Source organism: Populus euphratica, unplaced genomic scaffold (genome assembly GCF_000495115.2).
Source record: "Populus euphratica unplaced genomic scaffold, PopEup_1.0 scaffold708.1, whole genome shotgun sequence".
In the NCBI taxonomy this organism is placed as follows: domain Eukaryota; kingdom Viridiplantae; phylum Streptophyta; class Magnoliopsida; order Malpighiales; family Salicaceae; genus Populus; species Populus euphratica.
Window position 1 is genome coordinate 137,002 of NW_011500378.1, and position 26,645 is coordinate 163,646.

A 26,645-nucleotide genomic window follows, 5' to 3' on the forward strand; every position below is an offset into this window, starting at 1 on the left:
TTTTCCCCATCATTGGAAGCCATCAGTTGGACTCGTGGATACTGTTTCAGCTAAAAGTCGCGTTGAGCAAGCCATGCGTCTATGTAGCGAAAAAAAAAGAAAAAAAGAAAGAAAACACAAGCTAGCTTGTGACAGAAAACAATGGTAAACAAATCAAAAGTGAGATGCTAAACCTATATATAGCAATATAATGCTTTGTTGTCTTCAAATACTTTGTTATTTTTGTCTTCCAGAAGTAATCAACAAATGAAAGAAATGATTCCACAACGTCAAGGTGGGGAACTCAGGACTGATAAGCTACTGGATAGCAAGAAAAGAGGAAGACTTCTTTTGGAAAGTAACTAAAGTAATTGCTTCTACGTAGAGTAATGCCTTTACTTTCTTTACTATATGTATTTTGTTCCTTTAAATTGCCCCTGACTCCGACAGAAATAAATCACAAAGAAGAAAGAGAAAAGGGAAATGAGAAAACAAAGAAAGAGAGAATAAAAATGATAGAAAGAAAATAAATGGAATCAGCTAATTATATTAAATACTATCTTCTATTTATTCCAATAAGAATGAGAACAATTAAAGTCTTAAATTGAACTTGATTTATTAATCAATTAATGGCTCTGGCTAATTAAGGTGTAGTTCTCATGGCACTTGTTAATGGATTAGTTATATTAGTTGGTGATATTTATTTATTTTTATAGGAGATAATATTTGAATCTAAGAACAAATAGATAATCTTGCATTAACAACTTTTTTATTTAATACATCACAAACCCACAATCCAAAATTCAAGATATTTAATAATCTTCAGATTAGAAATGTAATCTTTCAGAACAGTTTATAAGTTATTTTCAAAATAATTTTACGAATTATTGAATTTCAAAATATATTAAGAACGGTAATTTCAGAACTTCGGAAATCCAAGTTATGTATTTATCTATGCGTCAGTTTTCATGTTGCTCTTATGGTTTTCATAATCATTGAGAATGGCTTTCATGAGCTCAAGTTTCTTGTGCATTTTCTGCAACAGATTCTTAAAACCAAATATAACATCAGCTGATCCGCTTATGATAGCTGCGACAACTTTTCTGTGAGTGTTTGAATCATAGAGTCTACCACTGCTCGTACTGTACCTGAAATATTTGTATTATAGGATAAGCCATCTGAGTTCATAATCATAAATCAAAAAATCAAAAAAAGCGGAAAATAATTACGATGACCACCTAAAGACAGATTTTATTTAAAAAAACATATTAACTTAAAAACTTAAATTGTTAGATAAAATTTTAAAATATAATTTATATTATTTTTTAATATATTTCTCGAGTAAAAATCTGAGTTCATAATCATAAATCAAAAAATCAAAAAAAGCGGAAAATAATTACGATGACCACCTAAAGACAGATTTTATTTAAAAAAACATATTAACTTAAAAACTTAAATTGTTAGATAAAATTTTAAAATATAATTTATATTATTTTTTAATATATTTCTCGAGTAAAATTTCTTTAAACTTGAAACTTGCATTACATTATCTTATATTTAATTTTTATTAAATAAATAAGAGTGATGAGATTTGAACTTGTAGCCACTTGGTTATTAAAACTCTGATACCAAATTAAAAAATTATACCAATTCAAAAACTTAAGTTATTAGATGAGATTTCAGGATATAATTTATAATATTCTCTAACAATTTTTTTAGATTGCATAGCTCATTGTATTTAGTTTTTAATAATTGATTAATTTATTAATGAAACAACTATTTAGATAATGACCGAGAAAAGCATAGTGAAATTTAAAGAAAATTAAAAAAAAAAGGAAAAAAAATTCAATTATACCATTAGAATCTAAGCTAATAATTGATTAATTTATTAATGAAACAACTATTTAGATAATGATCGAGAAAAGCATAGTGAAATTTAAAGAAAATTTAAAAAAATAGAAAAATATTCAAATATAACATTAGAATATATCTAAGCTTATCTTTCCTGCCTGTATTTACCCAAAAATAAATGCCTTAAAGCACTGCTTATTGACGACACCAAAGATGAATGATTATTTTTTGGGCTTATATTTAATAGCCTAATCAATTTTAAAACTTTTTAGAGATGAAAGAAGGAACAAAATATAAAATAATCTGAAGTAAAGGTGATATCAATTGAATAACCAGCAACTTAATTACAGCTGCCTATCTGGCCGTCTCATATATATAAAGAATTTTTTAATTTAAAAATTTAATTTGCAAGATGAGATATTAAAATATATGAACAAAATATAAAATAATCTGAAGTAAATGTGATATCAATTGAATAACCAACAACTTACAGCTGCCTATCTGGCCGTCTCATATATATAAAGAATTTTTTAATTTAAAAATTTAATTTGCAAGATGAGATATTAAAATATATTTTTGTTATATTATCAAAATACCATGAATTAAGTCAACATTTCTGAAATTAATCATAGCAATGGATTGATGAAAAAAACTTAACCTGCACGGACAAAGACAGGTTTGTCAAATGGAGGACATTAAGCTCAATTGAATAATCAGTTATTGTCAAATGGTTCTGGAACTATTTAAATGGATATTATATCATGTTTGTTTTTATATTTGAAAATGTTTTTTTAAAAAATAATTAATTTTTTTATTTTAATTTAATTTTTTTAGTATTTTAGATTATTTTAATACACTAATGTTAAAAATAATTTTTTTAATATTAACAACATTAGATTTGAATTAGATTGATCAATTCAACCAAAATTACTAAAAACTAAAAGAGTTAATTTCTTAGATTAATATGTTACGTGATTCAATTAAAAACCCAGCCCAAATAAGGCTCAAAGACTTATGTTTTATCAAGATCAACTCGCCAAAATCAGGCCTGCTGCCGAGTGAGAGCTTCTATGCTTGTAAACCGAACAATTTCTGAGACGGCAGAGAAGTCAAGTGTGGCTTGAAATGATGCAAACAGGAGAATACAAGTGAAAGAAAGGAGACGAAATCTGGTAATGGGCTATCAAAAAACAAAAAAGAACGAGGAACCGCAACGTCATTCAAGGTGCAGTATGCTTGTATAAAAGTTGTGGTAAGAGCAGCAATGTGAGTGATTCGATGTCTTGATGACCAAAGACTCAATAAAACTTGGAAAGCATCACACCTTTCTTAAAAGAAAAAAAGAATTGTCGAGCCAATTAATTAAAGTTTCTAATTCTTACATAGAAATGATTGATGAGAAGAAAAGAACATATAGTAGTCCAAAACACAAGGAAAGGATAATTGAAGCTTAAGCCTCACTTCAAATCTCAGATTTTTCAACGTTTTTAAGAAAATGAAATCCTCTGCAATGAGTAAAACTAGGCCTGGCGACTAGGTAGAAATATGACGACGAAGACCCAAGAAAAGATAGCATATGGGCTAGATAAGTTTTTCCATCTGGAGAAAAGTTGGCCTGATGGACCTAATTTATGAACCCATTGAGCGTGCGTCTTTCCATTTGTTCATCGAAGAGTATGTTATATTTTCATTTAAATCCTCATAAAATTTAAGATTTAAATGTTTCCACTATTTATTCATGAAAAAAACATAATATATAGTTTACATCGAAATGAATGGTTTGTGTTATCTTTTTCTTTGACTGTTTAATCTTTCGTCAATTCTTCATGGGTTTTTCTTTTATATAATTTCACGATGCTTGAATACTCCAACCATTTGTGATACAACAGAGGAAGAAAATATGAAAAAAATAAGAAATAATCTTACATTTGGAAGCTATCACTAGATACAAGATATTTTAGCTATCGAAGGAAGGAGCTGAAAAAAAAAAACTGCGGGTGGGGGATAAGAGGGCTGCTTTTGTCGTAGCAGTAGTACTCTTCTCTTTATCTTGCAAACTGTACAATAATCTTCCTGTATTTGTAAGAGCTAAAGGGAAATTGCTACATCTCAGCTAAGTCCTGCTTAATTATCATCCACATTGCGTCTCTTCGCTTGCCATGAGACTTCACTTGAAAGAACCATCCATAACTATATGTTACAGTTTGCAGCTATTAAACTTCTCCATTTGTCCCAAAGACATAAGCTCCTGCAATGACATAAATTTAGCATCCCAAGTTTTGTTTTCCCTCGTGAAAAGGAAAAATCAACCTCAAAGAAATGTTTGAGTTTACCTAGTGGAGGCATGAGAAGAGATAATGCAGCAATACCAAAAACCTTAAGTGGCACCCCTGTCTTGATCATGTCTTTGATCTCAATATGCCCTGTTGTGAACCCAACAATATTTGAAGGTGTTCCAGTTGGAAGCAAGAACGAAAACTGTGCTCCGATTGCCCCGGGAACCATGAGGAGAAGTGGATGCACATGCATCGTCTTCGCAATTTGGATCAGTAGCGGAACCACAAGGGTGGTGGTTGAGTTGTTTGAAGTGAATTCAGTGATTGTGGCACTTACCAGACACACCATGGGCGCAATGGCTAAGTATGGTACCTCTTCCAAGAAGTCTAATGCCTTCGATAACACTTCAGCGAGGCCGCTAGTCTTCACTCCATCGGCGATGGCGAAACCTGCTCCTAGCAACAACACAATGTTCCATGGTAGTTTCTTGCATTTGTTCCAGTCCATCAATTTCTCACCCCTCTGCTTCTTGTTTGGAATTATGAACAATAAGGTTGCCATCATAACCTTTATTTCATCATGTAGAGACTTATTTCAATTCATTTATTTTGGTTATAATTGACTGTAACTTAATAAAAAGTTAAACATATATAAACTACTAAACTACAAAAAATTCGAATTAATTTTTCCCAGGACTAAATTATACTCACACTAACGGTTCCATCGCCGGCAAGTCCATTGAAGAGAGCTCCCCAACCAGGAATGTCATCTGTTATACTTCTTGTCATCCATAGGACTATTAGCATCTGCGCTAACCCAATCCTTACAATATAAGGACATGCTAAACTTAATTAAAAGCATAATTATAATTAAAACCCCATCCAGCTTAGTAGGTCAACTTAGTAGCTTATCAATTCAAAGCGATATATTTTACATTGAATTAAATTTTTTAATTTTACATAAATATCATTTTTATTTTTTATTTAAAAAAATAATTTAAAATTTATATGCTAACTTGTGAGTCAAGCTAAATAGGCAGACACTTGGGTGTCATAGCTATAATTAAAGGTTGATTGTAGTATACAATAAAATAATTATGGATTACATGGTAGTTTAAGGTATTGTTTGGGAGTACAAACCATATTTTTTAGAAAACTTTAAATTAATATTTTTTTAGTATTTTTTAACCGGAAAATTAATATTTTTTTAGTATTTTTTAACAGGATTTTAAAAATATAAAAAAAATATTTTAATTATTTTAAATAAAAAATATTTTAAAAACAACTTCTATTGTATATTCCATGTACTCACCCCAAAAACAGCCAATACCATCTTTTCAGCAAAAGCCATCGGACCTACACACATCACATTTAAGATTAATTATTGGCTTACAAAATTCATCAAAATAATTCTGCAATATTGAAAAAAACAAAAATCAAAATTTTGGGATCCTTACCTAACATTTCAAGCTCACTCTTAAGGTGGGCTTTGTCCAAATAAACAGAAAGGACCTGTGCTGAGCCCTTCGAGCAATACAGCAAACAAAGAATGGTCCACAAAGCAAAGAAAATCACCAAAGCTAAAGGAAACCCAAAGAAGAACCATGTGTTAAAGCTGATGGGATTTGCCTCAGGAAAATAGCTCTTCCACATGCCCACCAATATCAGATTAACGCCTGTCCCTGTCAAGGTACTCATCCCTCCTATAGCTGCAGAATATATGACCCCAAGAACCACTGCTTTGCAGAATTTGCCCACAACGTCGGATTGAATGGGACCCATTGGCAGACGCTGTAAGATACCAGTGGCTACTGGCATCATTATAACAGCTGCTGCCACGTTGTGCATCCACATGCTGACAAAAGCTGTGGTGGCACAAATTCCAAGGAGTAGCAATGGTGGATTCAATGGATCTCGACAGAACAGCATAGTTATCTGCATGGCCCACAATTGTAGTCAGAAAGTTCCTAGTGTACAGGAAGAATTCGTTTGCTTTTGAAAAGGAGCAGCAGTGGTTGATTCAACGGATCTCTACGAAAATAATAATAGAAGATTTGCAAGGTGGATGCATATGTAGTCAGCAGTACAACTCAAATTCAAGCTCCAGAAGTTAAGTTTCACGTAAAGGAAAATTTCAAAAGAATCATGATTTCCAATTTTAACTTACATTTAATGCTAATCTTTTGTGAATGTTATAATGCTCAACAGCAAGAGCAAGAATGAAGCTCCCAAGAACAAGAGCAATCACATCATCCATGAAAGATCGAGCAACACTATCAGCAGAAGCAATTCCAAATAGAGGAAACAGAAAGAGAGGTGCCATGGAGGTGATGGGCATAGGCACAGCCTCAGTGAACCACCAAGAAAACATCCAAGCAAGAATAGCTAACATGTATATGCTAGTCACTGGAGCATCCAGCTTGACCAAAAGACATATAAGGGTGCACAAAAGGGGTCCTAGCAAGATGTAGAAATTGTTTGGTGTGAGGAGGGAAGTTATAAGAGATGAATTGGAACTTGGTGACCTTTGAATTGGATCATGGACTGGGAGAAGTGGTGTCTTGGGATCATCAGAGTTGAGATTAGGGGTGTGATTACCGTTCATTTTGTTGAAATGAACAAGGTGGGGATGATAATGATGATTTTGTGAGAGACTCGAGGATAGAGAAGAATGGGAAATAAAAATGTTTCACCCTTACGGCTATTTTTATATCATCTCATGAATTTGCGATGGAGGGAAGCAGTAGACAACTTCTCTTTTCTCTGTCGACTCTTTATTTTTATTTTTATTTTTATTTTTATTTTTTTGTGATTGGATGTTGCTTCATTAATTTTTAAATAATTTGTCACAGCTCATATGATGATCATTTATGCACAACCAACGTGACTAATAAAGACATTGCCAGATAAGAATAAGGGCAAAATATTTTATTTTATCCCAGGTATATGGTGGCTATGCTGCCAACTAATGCTGCTTAATTTTGATGTGTGTCATAAATTAACTAATTAAATCCAATTTTATCTTATTACTAATCCTTATTTAGTAAGGAAAATCTAAACCTTAATTTCAATAAAGTATTGGACATCATTTTAAAATTCAATCGGTTTAACTAATTAACTTAGAATTTAGCTAATTTAAAGTAGATATCGATCAAGTTATATATATTAGATTAATTTGATAACCTAATCAACACGGGGATGATGTTGAAAATAACCATTAACATGCTAATTTTTTTTCTTGATTTTATTTTGTTAAAAAACCATTATTTTATTTTTTCACACTTTTGACCCGTAACTACCTTGGGCCTTCCTTGATATTATTCTAAGAAAATACGCCACTCAAATGAAATTGAATAATCAACATTGTGATTGAGAATGTAATTAGAGGGGCTATAATTGGCATCTACAAGTCTTGTAAGTAACTCCATCCAAGGGGAAGTTTCTTGGTGAAAATGATGCCAACACAATAGCAATAGCATTATTGATATATCCTATTGAATGATGGTGTGTTTGTAATTGAATTTTAATTTTTGTTATTAAAATTTATTTTTTTAAAATTATTTTTAGTATTTTTAGATTATTTTAAAATGTTAATATTAAAAATTATTTTTTAAAAAATATATTATTTTAATATATTTTTGTTAAAAAAAACTAAAAAATACAAGTAAAATAGCAATCATCCTAAACAAACCAATTGAATCCCAGGAAGAAGTTCGGTTATTTTGTATATAAAATAGCTAGCTTTCATTTTGAGAAGCCACGTGGATATCAGACAATCCACAAGTTACTCGATGACTCCATGTGGCCCTTGCTAATTTTAATAATGATGTAAAGACATAAATATGTCCAGGATGGCTTCTGAACTAGGCTGAAGGATATGGTTGTCTGATTTCGAGTGGATAAAGATAGCTGAGTCAGATGTTATATGTGTATATTATTTCGTTCTTACTATTTACAGGTGGCAGTGTGGCACCAATAAAATCGTCCAGATAAGGATTAAATTGCCCAAGTAAGCCTGATTAGTCTATTGATTAAGTCATGAGATTAATTTATATGCCTAAGAGGTAGGTCTAATATTATTAATTATCTCTGTAATTAAATGCTTAGATAATTGAAATCTTCAATCATGATCTTTGTTTTTCATATTGTAATCTTGAAATCATTTAAAAAAGAAATTATAAGAAAGATTTTTTTTAAAAAAATATAATTTTTAATGTAACAAAATTGATCTAAAAACATTTTTGGAATGAATTAAAGATGTGTGATTGCTCGGTTAATATTATTCTAATGTAGCCTAGATTCTCATGTTTCTAAGTTTAATTTGTTCAATGAATGTTGATAAAAAAATAAAATAAAACTGGTTTTTTCTTGTTCTTTGTAATTAATTAATTAATTATATTGACTTGACGAAAAAGAAAAAAAAAGAAAGACATTAGCAAACATTAAGCAACTCAATTTGTATTCAAATATCAGGAAAAAAAAGAAGAGAGATTAATTTGAAGATTTCAATTTGGAAACCATCCTCGTAAATTTGTATTCAAATATCAGGAAAAAAAAAAAAAGATTAATTTTTCAATTTGGAAACCATCCTCGCACGTAACCGTTGAGGTAATCGTTGAGGTTCATATGTAGTTGTTACTACCTCCCCTGCTAGTAGACAAACGAGGAACCAAAAAGTCTGGATCACAAATGACAAAGAAGCTTAATTATAATTCGCGATTTGTCAGAACAGCATGGCTCTCAACCAAGTGACCATCCAATAACAAAAAATTAATTCTGAGGTGGGAAATTGAACTAGTTGAGTTATAAATTTATATTTTAGAGGTTATTAATTTAAATTTTATAAATTTTAAAGTTATTAAAAATTTATATAATTATTAATTTTAAAATTTATAAAATTAATCAAGCTATAAATAAATTCATCCGAGTATATATATAATTAAAAAAAGGCCATCAATTATTGCAATTATTCAGGAACTGTGGCTCTCAGCCTGGCACGGGCACACATGGCAAGAACGTGGAAGAAAATGTTAAAAGAGAAAAAGCAAGATACGTGTGTGGACTAGGTTGTGCTGATCGAGACCGAGGATGGCCCATCTGGATTCAATAATGTAAGATCGGGGGGCCAAACATGCCCCCTCTTGAATAATTTGAGAGTGACACTCACCTCTCGCAGGGTCCATCTGTAATATTCTGCTTACCAAGGTAGCGTAACTCTAATTTTTATTCTTTATAATGTGTTTCATCTCTCCTAATTTCATGAGTCAACTAGCAATATCTCTTCACATTAATGGTGTGGACATTAAGATTATTCTAGCTCTACCAACGATATAAATGTGAGATATCAACTAGCATATATCTATCTATGTCTTGGATGAAGACTTACCTGGTTTTTTTTATTAATTTTTAACATATTCTTTTAATTTAATCATCAAATTTTTAATACTACATTAAAAAATTATCTTAATAATAAAATTTAAAGAGTTAAACAAAAAGTTATTAATGATTTTATATTAACTCTCTACCAACAAATTAAGATATTATTCACTGATGGTTATCTAAAACAAAATTATTTATTGAAATTTTAAATATTTTCAATCTTCTTATGCTTGAAAATGGATGAGATTAATTTCCTATCATTTGGTTACGGCCCACTGAACACCCTGCAAACCCATACGCATGTAAATGGATGAAATTAATTTCCTATCATTTGCTACAGGAATATAAACAAGAAATATCATGGGCAGGGAAAATATAAGGCATTTAACTACTTTCAAAGTTGATTGCCCCTTATGGATCATTTTTAATTCAAACAAAATAAATAAAGAAAAACAATTAAAAAGCACAAACACTAAATCTATGTATGGCTATCTTTATTTTTTTAATAAATGATGAGAATCTTTATTACACTGGGCTGGATCCACCCAGCCCGGCCCGGTTGGTGGTTTAGACCAGTAACCCGGTTTTGGCAGCGGGCACGCCTGAATTAATTCACGCGTGCTCGCACAGTGCTTGGTTAATTAAATTTGCAAAACAGAGAGGTAGAAGAAGGCTTACCTGCTGCTGCGCTTGGAGACGAGATTGGTGACGCTCGTTGCTGGCGAACTGGGGTTCCTCCTTCTGCTTTCTCTTCCCCTCTGTTTCTTCTTCTCTTTTCTTTGTGTTGTTCTCTCTATTCTTCCGTTTCTCTTTTGTTCTCTCTCTTCTTCTTTTTTCTCCTCCCCTTCCCTCCTTTTTCTTTTTTTCGTCCCCCTCAGCGATGGCTGCTTTGTTGGGTATTTATAGGGGACCGTGCGTGGTAGTCTTTTAGCCCGCCTCTTCCTTCCTGGGAGGAGGATAAGGCTTCGCTAGGCGTTGGTGTTTGACAAGGACTCGAACTCCCGGAGTCCTGCCATTGCAGGGGTCTGGGTGGTGGTGCCTTCCTCGTCTCTATGACCTGCCAATGATGGGAATGGTCTGGGAAGGTGGTGATGGCGGTCGTGGAGGCCAATCATTGCACGCATGGGTGGTCTGATGGGCGTGTTTCCTTTTTTTTTCTTTTTGCAGGGAGTTTCCTCTGTGTTCAGAGGAAGAAGACGATGGCCAGAAATGAAGAACGGAGCCGTTTGTGGACTGGGCGGCTGTTTTCAATCTGGTCCTCCAAATTTCAAAACTTCTTAATCGGGCCCCTGAGCAGAATTGCTGCGAATTTTACAAGATGGACCTTGAACTTTAATCACTTATAACATTGACCTTAATTAGCTAAGAAATATTTCTTTAATTATATTTTATTAATTAAACTAATTTTAATTTCTTAAACTTATTAATTTTTTAATTAAACTTTTGATATCATTATTTAACCTGAATAATTTTTTTTAATTTTTTTCAAATTTAACTTTCAAGTTATAAATTAAATATGATTAAACCCTCATAATTTTTAATTTGTATTGTTTAGATTTAAATCTCAAACTTTATTTATTCATTTCAATTTTTTTAGTATATTTATTTTTATTAAAAATTTATAATTAAGTGTCGAGCACAATCACAGCATAACTAGTAAGTTGAAATTTGTTTTGAACAATTGTATTGTTCACGTATAGACACCAATTACATATACAAAAATATACAAAAATTTAATATGATGAATAAATATAATCTAGAAAATTTTATTTAAAGAGATAGAATTTTAAACGTGCTATATGATATACTAGATTCTATATCGGTGCAATGTCGCGAACTTGTAGTATGCTTGTGTATTGTTGTGGGTTTGTTAAAAACATTATATAAAAAAATTATATGGAAAAAAACTATTACAATCTATAATATTTTCAAGAAAAAAACTATAAAATTAACTTCTCAGTCAGTTTAATATTTAAAAAATAAAATGAATAAAGAAAATTTTAGAAAAAATCATAACAAAAAAAGCATGCGGGGAAACATTGTAACAATTCACAATGGTAAAAAAAAAATATAAAGTTAAATTCTCAACCAGCTCAATATAAATAAAATAAATAAATAAATAAATAAAGAACATGCAGAAAAACACTGTAGCAATTTATAGTGTTTTATGAGAAAATCTATTGTTGTAATTCTTAACTAGTTTAATATTAAAAATAATAAAATTTATAAATATAATTTTAAAAAAAATCATAACAAAAAAATCATGTGAGGAAACATTGTAGTAATCCATAATATTTTAAAGAAAAAACAACGAAACTAAATTCTCAATCAGCTTAATATGAAAAAAAAAATCAATAAAGATAATTTTAAGAAAATCATAAGAAAAATAATATGAAAAAATATTGTAGCAATCCACAGTATTTTCAAGAAAAAAACTACAAAACTAAATTTTCAACCACCTCCATATTAAAAAAATAAAATCAATAAAAATAATTCTGAAAAAAAAGAAAAAGAAGATAATTTTGAAAAAAAACAAAAAAAACAAAAAAATATTAAAAAAACATGTAGAGAAAGTTAAAGCTAAATTCTCAATCAGTTCAATACTAAAAAAAATTGACAAAAATAATTTTTAAAAAACATGTAGGAAAACACTATAGCAAAAAAAAATCATGTAAGGAAACATTATAATAATTAATAATGTTTTAAATAAAAAACTTCGAAGTAAAATTCAAAACTAGTTTAATATGAAAAAAAAAAAATTGACAAATAATATTTAAAAAAAATCATAAAAAAAAGAAAAAAATTATATACAAAAATATTGTAATAATTTATAATATTTTAAAGAAAAAACTATAAAATTAAATTTTCAATTAATTCAATATTCAAAAAAATTAATAAAAAAATTTTAAAAAAAATATAAAAATAAAAGATAACCTTGAAAAAAGCATGTAAATTCCAGAAAAATGAAAAAAAAAAGTAACGTGAGTACTTTCTTATATTGAATGTGTTAAAGTCCATTTCGAATGGTGATAGTCTAGGAAGTTGATCTGCGAAGCGCCGATTGGGTTTTGGTTTTGCATGTTAAGGATACAATGGAGATGTGATTTCTTCGGAGATGATAGATTCAGGTTACCTGCATAAAATTAACACCCTCTTTTTCACTCGGTGAAATGTGATAAATTGAGCTATTATCAAGCATACGTGAGCAATACATATATTGCACTAATGCACAAGAGAAATGTTTAAGAGCACCTCAGGAAGATAGCAGAAAGTCTCTAAAGCTCTAAAAGAAGACAATAGCGGTAACTTCAATCCATGCAGGGATGGAAATAAAAGCTTTTATACAATTACTGCATTTCAAAAAGTATTTTTAAAAAAGTATAATTTTTTTAATATTTTATTAACTTTTAGATTAATATGTTTTTAAATTATTTTAATATACTGATATTAAAAATATTTTTTTAAAAAAAATATTATTAATATATATTTTAATACAAAAAATTATTTAAAAAATAATCATAATTATTCTATCAATCAAGCTTTGCAATACTCTGAAAGGTGCGAAAACTCTATGAAATAATGGCAATGTTTTCTCCATTGGTGCACATGATGGACGAGATGTGAAAAATGCTGAAGCCACCACAGGACATTCCCAAAGGAGGAGGATGTGATTGTCCTATAACAAAGGGCGCACGTAGTCACCTTGGTTAAAAGGTGAAAGGCAAAAGCAGTTACCCAACAGATCTCTCCAATGCTGATGATACGACTAAAGATGAGTGGATACGACAGGTGTTTAGTTAATGGTGGAATATGGACGAGGAGGAGTATGAAGACAAGTGGAGTTTGATTTTAATGGGTGATTCTCGTGAGAAAAGTGAGGAGCCAATCACACTCTTAGGTAATTTTTATTTTTTAAAACATAAAGTGAGGAGCCAATCACACTCTTAGGTGATTTTTATTTTTTAAAATATTTTTTTTATTTTTTTAAATTAATATAAATTAGAAAGAATACGAAGACAAGTACAGTTTGACTTTAATGCGTTATTCTCATGATAAAAATGACACTTTAGATATTTTTTATTTTTGTATTTTAAAAATATTTTTTTTATATTTTGTTTTAAATTGATATTTTTTAATATTTTTAGATTATTTGATGTGTTGATGTCAAAAATAAATTTAAATAAATTTAAAAAACTTACTTTAATATATTTTCAAATAAAAAATACTTTAAAACATAACTACAACCATGTTGTTAAACTAATAATAAATGATTCATAGAAAAGTAAGATGTGTAGATATCTTCTAAATGAATAGATTCTTAAAAACTTGGAATAAGTTGGAGGGGATGAGGTTTAGTCGATCATTCATGGCTACAAAGCTCAAAAGAAGAATGAAGTTAATTCTAGAAACAAACGTGAATGCTTTTCATAAGAGGCATGGAAGCTCATCTAGTTAAAATGATTCTCTAGTATATGAAGAGGGGTGCTTTATTGACTCTAGTAAGAACCAGTTCATGACTTGGACATTGTTAGATACTTTTTTTTAGAAAAACTAATTTTTTTTAGCAAATATCTATGAACTTGACCACGAGGTCTTAGATAATGGCAAACAAAAACATTGGAGATGACATGATGTGCATCTAGAAAACAAATAAGTAGTAGATGAACGCTTTTCGTGAAGAAGTGTTGAACCCTGGTTTATGGTAACAGTTACTACTTGGTTTTCTCTGGTGGAGAAGTAGATGTAGCTAGACAACTTCATTGATGAGGTATAATCTATGCTGGGTTAAGCTTGGAAATGTTGCAGGTTGTAAGCATTTGGTTTTAGCTAGCACGAGCATGTGATCGGAAGACAGACTATACCCATCCGTTGTTTTGATGGTTCTTGCAATATAGACTTGGAATTATTCTCACACGCTGTATTGTATTTTAAAGTATTTTTTGTTGAAAAATATATTAAAATAATATTTTTTTTAAATATATTTTTATATCAGTAAATAAAAAAATAATTCAAAGTTTTTCATGGAAATAATCCGAGGGTTGAAGAAGAGAAACAATTAATTCAAGGCTAGGCCTACTGAGAAAACCTAATTCTGGGTTATTCTCTAAAATCCATTTTTAACCTAATTCTGGGTTATTCTCTAAAATCTATTTTTTAAAAAAATAAAAATAAAAATAAATAAAATAAAATAAAGATTGACAACATGGGGAAAACTGATCTAGAAAAACTGCAAAAATAGGCAAAAATAAAGCTACAATTTTGGAAGGAATTTTAAGGCCTAATTGTACCCTATTATGCCCAAAAACAGAAAAATACAAATTCAAAGGTCAAATTAAATGATTATTGGATAAATTTGCATAAAAATTAAGTCCAATAACATAATTAAATTTTTAATAGGCCAATTTGATTTAATCATGGGCCAAATTAATTTAGGTCCAAATAAAGGATTTAATTAAGTGCAAGGACTTAATTATACTTTAAATTGGTCAAATTAATTTTATTTGGGGCTTAATTGGTAAAAAAATTAAGTTTGGGAGTCTAATTTGGGTTTAATTGAGAAGATTGAAATTTTAAGAAATCAAATTTAATTTTTACCAAGTTAATTAAGTGAAATCAGGGGTCAAATTGAAGAAATTGAGAGTCTAATGGTCAATTAGGGGTGAAATTGCATAAATATGAGACCAAGGACTATAATGAAAAAGGCGCCTAAATTCAGGGTTGAAGTTGAAAAAAAAAAGTTATTGTTTATCGTCTTCCTTGAAAAGTTGCCCAAGTAGCAACGTTCCAAGCGCATTTTCGGCCTCGTTTGGCCACCAAATCCGACAACGCATGTACTAACATATTCACCTATAACCTCTCTAGCCTCGTGAATTGTCCGGTCGGGTTTATAAGATTCAAAAAGACTCCGTTGGTCGGCCTAAAGTGCCTACCTTGGGCAGCCTGCAGCCTGAGATTTGTGGATTCCTCGAGTCGAATCAAGGGCTGAAAATTTTTCCCCATCGAAGACGAGATTACCCTCTTTCAATGCCTATAAATAAGAGCAAATTTCATGCTCAGAGGGAGGAGAAAATCGAATCCAAAGTTGGTTGAAAATCAACTTTTCTGTCCATTTTTCCTGCAACCAGCCCTCTTCTTTTCTTTCTTCTGCCGACCTCCACAACTGCAGCCACCAGCTACGCCGTCGTCCTCCACCAGACCGCCAGCTCTCCAACACCAGGTAAACCTCCTTGCTTAATTCTCTTCTCCGATCACCCCTCCTCCCTCCCCGTCGTGGCTGCTGCATGCAAATTCTGCATGCAGCAGCTAATTAATTAGCCAATGGGCCGGGTCAAAGCCCAGCCCAAACAAAAAATCTTGGGCTAACATCGGCCCACCCATTTTGGGCTGATTTTGGCTCACTTTTCATGGGTTGAGCCCGGTCCAACCCACATGTTTTAATATTATATTATATTATATTAATATAAAAAAATTAAAAAAAAATTAAAAAATCATTTCAAAAAATTTGTGATTTTCTTAAATATTTTTATACAAAGTTTGCTTAATATTGGGTTGTATACTTATATGTTAAGATACAATTCCGGTATTAAAATACCTGATTTTCACTGAAATGTTAAAAAAAAATTCAAAAACAATTTTAAAAAATTTTAAAAATCATTCCAAAAAAATTTATGATTTTATTAAATATTTTTCTACCAAGTTTGCTTAATATTGGGTTAGATAATTACATTGTAAGATACAAGTCCAGTACTAAAATGCTTGGTTTTCTCCGAAATATTCAAAAAAACAAAAAAAATTCCAAAAGAAAAAGAAAAAAATATTTATTTGCATACGGCCAAATCCTAAAAAATATTTCAAGCATATTTCAAAATAAAAAAATTACATCTTTTTCACGATTTAAAAATCCAAAAAATGGATATCATAACTAGTTTATGATTATCCGTTAAGGTCTGACCAAAATATCAAAAACCATTTGTTCCTTTTCTTAACCCCTTTTTTAGGATTAAGATGCAGACTTTAATATTTGTGGGGTGTAAAATTACACGATAAAGTACACCCTCGGGTATTAAAGATACAAGGTGTAAATAAAGGCAATTTTAAAATTTAGACTTTAGAATGGTTAGGATTTAACCCAAAGAGGTAGAGACTCCTTCACGAAAGGAGATGTGCCTTGAACCTTAAAAAAGACCAACGAATAGAAACTTGACCTAAAAAAACAATCAAACAAATAATACAGCTTACCTAAGGTAGGGTTCACTAGGGTGATGCGTCTTCCCCTTACACAACCAGTCCCTTACTCAGACTCTCGCAAACCATAGGTTCTTAGTAACCATAATACTAGGTGGCGACTCTAAAGAACCAAGCAAAACACAAATAATAACAAAAAAAATCGCCAGCCGATGCCGTGTGGATTTTCCAACGCCGATGCCGCGTGGATTTTCCAACGTGCGATAGAATGGTGACTCCACTAGGGACGCCTTGTTTGGTTGGACTAAGCTTTGTTTGTTTGATTATTTGTTATTTATTTAAACATTACTATTTCAACACATTTTATTTCTGGTTCATACATAAATACATGCATTTTTTTAATTTTGCAAGGACACCCAATTCTAGGATAGGTGGGGAGTAGCGGTCTACCTCATGACTTTCAGTCGAGGTTCAAATTCATGAAATATCCAACTATGTGCTGAGTGCTTACTCGATAATAGTGGTCACACTGTGCCCCAACCATTCCTTGTAAACCCCTACACTGCCTTCACGTGAGGTGGTCACTAGGCAGTTCATAGACCCTTTTAAGACTAGGTAGAAAGTCTACCTATCATGTAATGGCCTAGAACCTTCCTTTAGAGCATGATCTCCCTATATATTCATTTTGCATGGATTTTTTCCATTCATATGCCTTTGCATCCATACACATACATCCATCCATTGTAAATGCACATACATACTGCATCAGGCCAAAATAAAAAGTGGTTCCCCTACTAGTCTGCAACACCTAATTTTGAGCAAAAAAAAATAGAGATGAAGAGCATGCTCATTGTAGCATCCATTTTCAAGAAGAGTTGGAGTCTCTGAACAAACGCTTGACTCAACTCTAGCTTACTCGAGCAAATATTGAAAATCATCTCTAGGGAAGTTCCTTCCAACTGACCTATCATCTTTGTTCGAAACCCAACAACGACTTAACCTGAAGAAGTTGGGGGCAAACACAGTCAAGAGCCCCAACACACTACAACATTTCTATAAAAGCTTTTGTGGGAAAGTTGACCAAAAGGGAATTGCATCACCATTGCAGAAGAGAGCATGTTCTTGCTCTGTCAAAAAAAAAAAAAACTACCTCTGCTCGATCATGCCTGCAAAAAAAATTCTTAATTTTTTCACCCTATTCTAGTTTTTATTGGTAATTTGGCTCAAAATTTCACAAGACTTTCCCTATCCACCGAGCCTTACTTGTTAATAAGATCATATGTTTTCCTGAATTCATGACATGCCTTCATTTTCTGCTATTTCATGCAAATAACACATCAAGCATAAAACCATTGCACCAAGATTTTTTTTGGTTGTGTTTCCCCTTTCTTCCAAAACAATGCATGATCTCACATATTCACCTAGATTTTTTGGTAATTCAAAGTTTAGTATAAGAACAGAAATCATGTTGGTGTTTGTCCAAAACAAATGAGTTCTGAAAATTCAAGAGATTCCTTAGAGAGGTAACCATACACTAAAAAAAAACAAAACAAAAAAAACAAGAAAAAACACAATGAAATGACTCTAAAGTTGAGTTTCATTTGAATGAATAATGAGAAATCACTTTGCATATTCGCATGAAAACAAAGCTTCCTAATCCTAAAGGCATGCATTTGAGATGAAGAAAGGTCATCTTTGACAATCCTTTTCACAAGGCTGAAATATATCCTTTACAGTTCCCTTTTGAGCCTAGTAATGTTTTTTTTAGAAATAACCTTGACTAGGATCACACCCTACAGTGGGGGGCAAGTGCCAAAAAATCCTTAATGATTAAAAATGCCCAAATAACTCTTGGGGGCATGAAAAAGACCTCGACAATTGAAAGTGCCCAAACAATACTGGGGGCATAAAAGAAAATTCTCAATCATCGAAGATGCCCATACAAAGCTGGGGGTATAAAAAAAAATCTAAAGGATCCAAAAATTTTAGGCATAAAAAAAAAATCCAAAGGATCCAAAAACTTTTTCATCTCATCTTTTTCTTCATCACTTGAAGGACACTGCTTAGAACTTAGTTTAAAGTGGCTTGCAAGTGGAGAACAAACAGGTTTGGAGTTGCTCATGTTGAATCTCTCAAGTACCTTTTGAACATATCTCTCCTGAGATAGCCAAAGTTTTCCCTTCTTCCTGTCACGTGTGATCTTCATACCAAGAATCTGTTTTGCTGGTCCCAAGTCTTTCATTGCAAAAGACTTGCTCAACTCTTCCTTCAACATCTGAATCTTCTTAGCATCATGGCCAACAATCAACATATCATCCACATACAACAAGAGAATAATAAAGTTTCCATCTGGAAACCTTTTCATAAATACACAATGATCAGAAGTGGTCCTGTCATAACCATGATCCACCATAAAAGAATCAAACTTCTTATACCATTGTCTTGGAGCTTGCTTTAACCCATATAAGCTCTTTTTCAACTTACAAACTAGCTGCTCTTTACCTTTTGCTTCAAAACCTTCAGGCTGCTCCATGTAGATCTCCTCATCCAAATCACCATGGAGAAAGGCAGTTTTCACATCAAGTTGTTCTACTTCAAGATTCAAACTAGCAGCTAAGCCAAGCACAACTCGGATTGAAGACATCTTGACCACTGGTGAAAAGATTTCTTCAAAATCAATACCTTTCTTCTGTCCGAAGCCTTTCACAACCAATCTTGCCTTGTACCTTGGCTGTGAGCAATGTTCATCAATTTTCAACCTGAACACCCATTTGTTCTTGAGTGCTCTCTTACCTTTAGGAAGCTTCACTAACTCAAAGGTATGGTTTTCATGCAAGGATTTCATCTCTTCTTGCATTGCTTTCAACCACTCACTTTTCTTCTCATGTGACATAGCTTCATCAAAGCATTCTGGCTCTCCCCCATCAGTGACCAACACATACTCATGAGGAGAATATCTGGTGGAAGGTTGGCGAGGTCTAGCTGACCTTCTCAATTGTGGCTCATCTGAAGCTTCCTGCATAACCTGTTCAGGAATAACATCAACATCATCATTAGTTGCTTCAGGATCACCAACTAATGGCTCAATAAGAGAACCACCACCATCATCATTTTGCAAGTCTCCCCCATGATTAGCAGGCATTAAAGGTAACTGTGGAGTAGGTCTTGGATTTGAATTAGTTGGAATAAAAACAGTGAACTCTGTTTTCTCCTTTTGTTCAAAGTCTTCAATGGTTTGATCTTCAAAGAAGATAACATCTCTACTTCTCACAATTTTCTTCTCCTTTGGATCCCATAACCGATAGCCAAACTCATCATCTTCAGAGCCCAAGAAAATGCACTGCTTTGTCTTGCTGTCAAGCTTAGACCTTTCATCTCTAGGAACATGTACAAATGCCCTGCATCCAAACACTCTTAAGTGTGCATAAGAGACATCTTTTCCTTTCCAAACTCTATCTGGAACATCAAATTCAAGAGGAACTGATGGAGAAAGGTTGATCATTGCAACTGCAGTCTTCATTGCCTCACCCCAAAAAGACTTAGGCAGCTTTGCATGAGAGAGCATACATCTAATTCTTTCAACAATGGTTCTGTTCATTCTCTCAGCCACTCCATTCTGCTGTGGAGTCTTAGGAACTGTCTTCTCCAACTTGATACCATGTTCCCTGCAGTACTTCTCAAAAGGACCCCTGTATTCACCACCATTGTCAGCTCGAACACATTTGAGCTTTCTACCAGTTTCTCTTTCAACTCTGGCATGGAAATCCTTAAAGACATCAAGCACCTGATCTTTGGATTTCAAACAAGTGGCCCAAATTTTCCTGGAGTGATCATCAATAAAACTAACAAAGTACAATGCACCTCCAAGAGACTTGTCAATCATAGAGCAAACATCAGTATGAACTAAATCAAGAACATGTGATCTTCTATGTGAAGGTGATCTTTGAAATGCAACTCTGTGTTGTTTGCCAACTAAACAATGAGTACATGTGTTCAAGTTCATACCTTTTAATGGAAGGTAGTTCTTCTTGGCAAGGATGCCAAGGCCTTTCTCACTTAAATGTCCAAGCCGCTTATGCCACAGATCAGTAGAGCAATCTTCAATTGCATTCACCTCCCCTTTGATCACCTTGGCTTGTGACATGTAGAGACCCATTTTCTTCCCTTTAGCAACAATCAGGGAATTTCTGGAGAGCTTCCATTTACCATCTCCAAAGTAATTGTGATAGCCTTCTTCATCAAGAGTACCTGTAGAGATCAAGTGTAGGCGCATATCAGGCACATGCCTAACATCTTTGAGTAGCAACTTGCACCCAGTATTGGTTTCCAACCAAATGTCTCCAATGCCCACAACACTAGCCATCCCTTGATTTCCCATCCTAACTTGACCAAAGTCACCAGCAGTGTAGGATGTGTAAAAATCACGTCGGGGTGTAACATGGTAAGAAGCTGCTGAATCTGCAACCCAGGTGGTATCCTGACATGCAAGATTAACACAACCATCATCACAAACAATGGCAACATCACCATCATATACAACTGCAGCTGTACCATTCTCTTCATTCTTGTCTTCATCTTTACCCTTTTTATCTCTTTTATACTTTCTGCAATCCTTTTGCATATGCCCAGGCTTGTCACAATAATAGCACTTAAAACCCTTCCTTGACTGAGATCTTCCTCTTGGCTTCCATTTGCCTTTTCTATTGCTGGATTCTCTATCTTGCTTGCTGTGAGAGAACCTGCTTGGACTTCTCCCTCGACTTTCTGTAACAAGTGCATGAGACTCAGAAGTGCTTGTGCCTTTCCTCCTCTTCTCTTCATTGAGGATACAATCCTTCACTGTTTTCAAAGTGATCTTCCCATTCGGAGTAGAATTGCTAAGTGACACCACCAAAGTCTCCCAACTATCCGGCAATGAACTCAGTAGGATTAGTGCTTGCATTTCATCAGCTAACTCTAGATTCATCAATGACAACTGATTCAAGAACCCTTGGAATACATTTATATGCACTGAAGCATCTTCACCATCTCTATACTTCAAATTCACAAGGTCTCTAATTACAAAAACCTTGTTTTGTGCACTCTCCTTAGCAAATGTTTCTTCCAACATCTTCCAAACTGTATAGCAGTCATGTTCTTGAGAAATATGATTAATGGACTTAGAAGATACACATTTTCTAACATTACCAGTAGCCTTTCTATTAAGCCCATTCCGTTTTGCATCATCCATATCATCAGGTTTTATTCTTTTACATTCAATCGGCAAAGCCAAATCATTGCAATATAAGTGATCCTCCATCATTGTTTTCCATAGAAAATAATTTGAGGAAGTAAGCTTTATCATGCCGGAATCTTCCTTTTCCATTTTAACTGCACAAGAAATTCAATCTACACAACCAATGCTCTGATACCCTTTTGTTGGGAAAACTAGGAACAACCGGACACCAATTTACCCGGATCAATTCAGCGGAATACAATTACAATTCACAAGTCCCAATTATTTCCCTCTTTGTGCAGTAAAACAGAATCAAACAATGATGAAAAATAATGCAAATAATCACAAAATCAACACCAAGATTTTTAACGTGGAAAACCCGATGCGGGAAAACCCACGGGACCGTAGTCCACCTAAAAACTTCCACTATCAACAAATAATGAGTTCACAATCATTCTTTTCTTCCTCAGATTCAACTAAGGGATACAACATATATATCATCAAGAACAACTTATTCTTGGATTACAATAAGATTAAAGGAGAATTATTTGAGAAAAACTCACAAAACTGATAGCCCCGTTTTTTGTGAAAACGGTCAGCTTCCACACCACTAAACTTCGATCCAACCGTCCCGAATGAAGATCAACATGTTTAAAAGCTGCTGTCAAAATCTCAGCCCGATCCAACGGTGAACGAGCTAGAAATCGAAGAAAGAATGAAGGCTGCTCTGCTGCCTTTTCTTCTCTTTTTCTCTCTTAATTTTCTTCTCCTCTCTTCTCCTTTCAAATCTACCGCTACAGTACCTGAACCACATTAATATTAACACCAAGAGACAGTCATCAAATGAAAATTAATGTGATGGTCCCACTATCACATGGTATGGGACCACACACAAGACTTTGGTAGTCTTTACTCTTTTAGAATTTTCTATATGGATTTAATAAGCTGGTAACTCTTGGTAGTATCACGTGAAAAGGTATAAGAACCATGGGTCTTCAAATCAGGATATGGTAAAAGGAGATAGGCTTCGTTTGCATATTTGAAGATAATATTTTCAGTTCTGAAATGAGATAAAAAAAGGTTACAAACTTTCAGTACATCAAAACAACAAAATAAAGCTAAAAGGCATAGTATAACAATACATGAGAAAGTTCCATCCTTATTGAAGCATTAAAAATAACAGCACTACTCCACAGAAATATACCTCAGACCCAGGGAGCTAGGTTTTTCAGACTCAAGAATACCAGCAAGCCTTCTAGACCGATCAGCTAATTGTTCATTTATTCCAGGTCGACACTGCTTGCTTAAACCGAGATGTGCCATGAGAAGACAGACATGAGTGAGTAGCTCCCCACCTCGGGCAAGTGCATGAGTGTGCTGCTTCCATCCACAATGACTTGCGGCATACATCAACATGTCCACCCACACATGACTTATCATTTCCCATTTCTTGTCATTTGACCAACCATCCCGTGTCTCCAATGACTGCAATGACACAGCAAGCATGCAACCATCTAGCAGGGCCGACATTTCTCCTTTGCCTTGTTCTTCAATTTCCTTTAACACGGTAGACGGACTTTGAAGCAATTCTTTGAAAAAGGATTTCACTTCAGCTTCCTGAAACGATAATGCATTCAATTCTTCCATGGAAATGCTGAGCTTTACTGCTTTATGTGTATTCCAGGAGAGGAGACGACGCAAATGGATTCTCGTATCATTATACCTTGTTTCGCTGGGCTCTCTCGTTAACATGGTTGGACAATTAACCAGAAGATACAACATGTAATCGGATAATAATGTGCTGTTCAATATTACACTTTTTCGCTTCTTGTGAAAACCGTTCTTCTGATCAGAATCATATAAGTAACAAACATGAGTAGCAATGTGCCAAGTGAGGAGGCTATGAATGAATTCTACACCATCCACACTCCATCCAAATTTACCGATGCAATCCTTGCTTTGAAGTGCCTCGCGACCTCTCTCTTTCAATAGATTCTTGAGGAAAGTGAAATCACTGATATCGGGATCGTACCTTGAACGTTTATCCTTGACTTGTTTGAAGATCAATTCTTTTAAATCCTTCCCCACTTTTTGCCGGCTATCAATGCTCCCTATGATCCATGGAAAGTACTTCTTAAGAAGCTTGTTGTTTGATTGAGCACTTATTAGGTTGTGTTGTCCCATAGATCCTGACCAATATCTTTTGCACTTCCTACAAAATGTTAGTAACAGAGAAAGACAATTGATTCCACGGGGAATACCACCAGCTCTTTCACTAGTACTGGTAAGCCAAATAATAGTCCAGTCGGAAAAGAGATGCATAATGATGGAATAAGTTTCAAGGCACACAACTCCACTCAGCAACACGTAAGATATAATCTTATCGTTTTTCGAATAGACACTATTGCTCTTTGTCATTATTGAGAAGGAAACTAATGCAGAAATAGATGATAAGAAGGTGGTAGAGCGGAGAATGACGCGACACCTGGAAATCCTTGTCACCTTAGAATAAAGCCGATCATACTTGAATCCCAGCTCAACTTCTATCAAGTGGAAGGCTTCCTCCGCTTCCTTTTTAGAAACCAAATCATAGGTGAATTTTTGATCCAATCTGACGAGATCAAAATTCTTGGACAGTACCTGGAACGTTTTATATAAAATATAAGATTCATGGAGATATATGACCTCACTTCTTGTATTCTTGTAGCAGGGTAATATATCTTTAATCTTGATGCGATGTACTTCCGCAAAAGGTTGTGGCGACACATTATTGTATACGTGGATTCTCGTCAAAACCCAAATCCTTTCACCATATTTGATGATTCCTGATACAAAGATGGGAATGAATACCGACGTGATGACATTGTTGTTCCATAACCTGAACAATACATAACAAGCCACACCAACTCGGGTTACTAGCTGAAGAAGGCGAACTATCAATAATTTACTGGCTTGATCCATTGAATAAACAGGAATAGTTCCAGGGCCACCGAGGTGAACAAGAAGGATTGGAGCCCAAAACACAGGAATTAATTTCGGATTTGCGGAGTCAGCTTCGCTGCGAGCAAGGATACCCAACGAAAAAGTTGCCACCCAATCTGCAGACAGGTATGCTACCCAAAGAAAAGTCCCCAGCAAACGTCCATTAGTATACTTCCGTCGTTGTCCAACAAAGGTGAGCAAGATTTGCAGAAGGAGACTGAGTAACATTAAAGACCGAATCTGCCATTCATTCCATAGTTCTACAATATCTTGAGACAGATGGGCTAAATCAATCTTTGACGACACGTCCCTAGCAAACACATTTTTCAAAAATAAATCAGCATAGTTACAAAACGAACTTGAGAAAATTAAAAACAACATACAAAAGGACCATTTTTTTTCTTTTTCCTTATTATATACAAGGACTAATAATTCTATTTTCATATATATTAGGAGTTCATCTACGTTTTCCTTTTATTCATTTATTTTAGTTCTTAAACTAAACGGTTATATATTTTCATAAAAAAGAATTTTGTCTCAAGCCTAATTTTACCAAGTCAGATTAGGGATTCATCTAGCTAAACACGTTTTTTACAAGTTAAACACATTTTTGTAAATATTGGAACATTTTTCAACAAGTTAAACACATTGCTATCAAAATCATAAAGAACCAAACAAATTTTACATAAATAATATGCCATAGCATAACAAAGTTTCAACCACATAAACTGGCTGATCAGTGGTAAGATTTAGGATCTCATGTATCCATGAAATCTATATATGATTTGAAAGTAGTTGAGGTACAAACTGATACATTATATATATATATATATAAATCATTCATTCAAGCCAACCTTTCAAGTACTTAAATAAATAGCATCATTTATATCCACCAAAAATAACATTAATATAAAAAATTAATGCATAAACAAAAGCATGTAAACATACATTCACACAGAACTTGCAGCCCCAAAGTTTGTTGAAGTAAATGTCTGCCGACTACGCTGCTGTGTAACCAGCTTGAGTTGCGTTCCCAATCCTGGTGCCACAAATTTGTGTTTTATTAATTTATAGAGATGGTGATTTATTTAAGGATATTGTGCATCACGAAGCAAAATGTTAAATGTTTTTTATACTGCTTAGAAGGAATAGAATAAATAATTTACTGTCTGCACAAGCTATATACAACTTTATGAAATGTTTATGGTACGTACATATGAATGGTGGGTTATTCCTCTGAATAGGGTCTTTCCCACCAGCTATAGAATAAATTAATTTTTTTATTCACAAGCTAAACCTTGAGGACTTGCTCCCCTGGCTTTAATTTTCTGTATTTCACTTTTGATTGCTAGACTTCTGTACCTTTCTTTCTGGCCACTCTCTTGATGGACTTTATACCAATATATCTTCTCAATAGTAGCCAAAAACCATACCTGGATATTATACGTTCACGAGCATTAATAGTGGGGATTGTTATATATACACTAAAATTGATCAAAAAATTATAAAGTTTAGATCAAGAAGAACATGCCAAACTTGATTGTAGATGAGACTTGAATATGAATTGTGAATGGAAGGTATAAATAATCTACATGATACAAGATCAAGATCCTTAAAACAAGAAATAAGTGGGTAGTTATCTTTAATAAAATAAATATATAGTTATTAGAAGTTATTTTAAATAAGATGATTAAGTAGTCACTGGACGTTATCTTGAATTTTTTTATAATTTAAAAAAGGAGACAAGGCAATTAAGAACTCATATTCAACAAAACAAC

The 26,645-nt window shown here is 33.2% G+C and overlaps 3 protein-coding genes across 3 annotated transcripts in view; all 3 read right to left on the reverse strand.

The window, feature by feature from the left end:
* Window positions 1–3,641: 3,641 nt before the first annotated feature.
* TDT (tonoplast dicarboxylate transporter) lies at window positions 3,642–6,852 on the reverse strand. The gene is made up of 6 exons (XM_011010691.1): window positions 6,274–6,852; window positions 5,564–6,041; window positions 5,419–5,462; window positions 4,818–4,913; window positions 4,164–4,674; window positions 3,642–4,078 (listed from the first exon to the last, which is right to left on the reverse strand). Exons 1-6 carry the CDS (start codon window positions 6,709–6,711, stop codon window positions 4,044–4,046), a joined length of 1,602 nt encoding a protein of 533 aa, XP_011008993.1. The 5' UTR covers window positions 6,712–6,852; the 3' UTR covers window positions 3,642–4,043.
* A 16,131-nt stretch (window positions 6,853–22,983) lies between these two features.
* Window positions 22,984–25,969, reverse strand: LOC105114208 (uncharacterized). Its single transcript, XM_011010692.1, has 2 exons — window positions 25,816–25,969; window positions 22,984–25,177 (listed from the first exon to the last, which is right to left on the reverse strand). Coding segments are annotated over exons 1-2 (2,109 nt in total). The 5' UTR covers window positions 25,818–25,969; the 3' UTR covers window positions 22,984–23,070.
* LOC105114211 (uncharacterized) overlaps window positions 25,818–26,645 on the reverse strand; it is a 3,665-nt gene continuing 2,837 nt past the window's right edge. The window contains exons 3-4 of the mRNA XM_011010696.1: window positions 26,230–26,300; window positions 25,818–25,906 (exon numbers count right to left, since the gene is read on the reverse strand). Coding sequence (XP_011008998.1) covers window positions 25,818–25,906; window positions 26,230–26,300 — 160 coding nt within the window. The remainder of the gene's footprint in view (window positions 25,907–26,229; window positions 26,301–26,645) is intronic.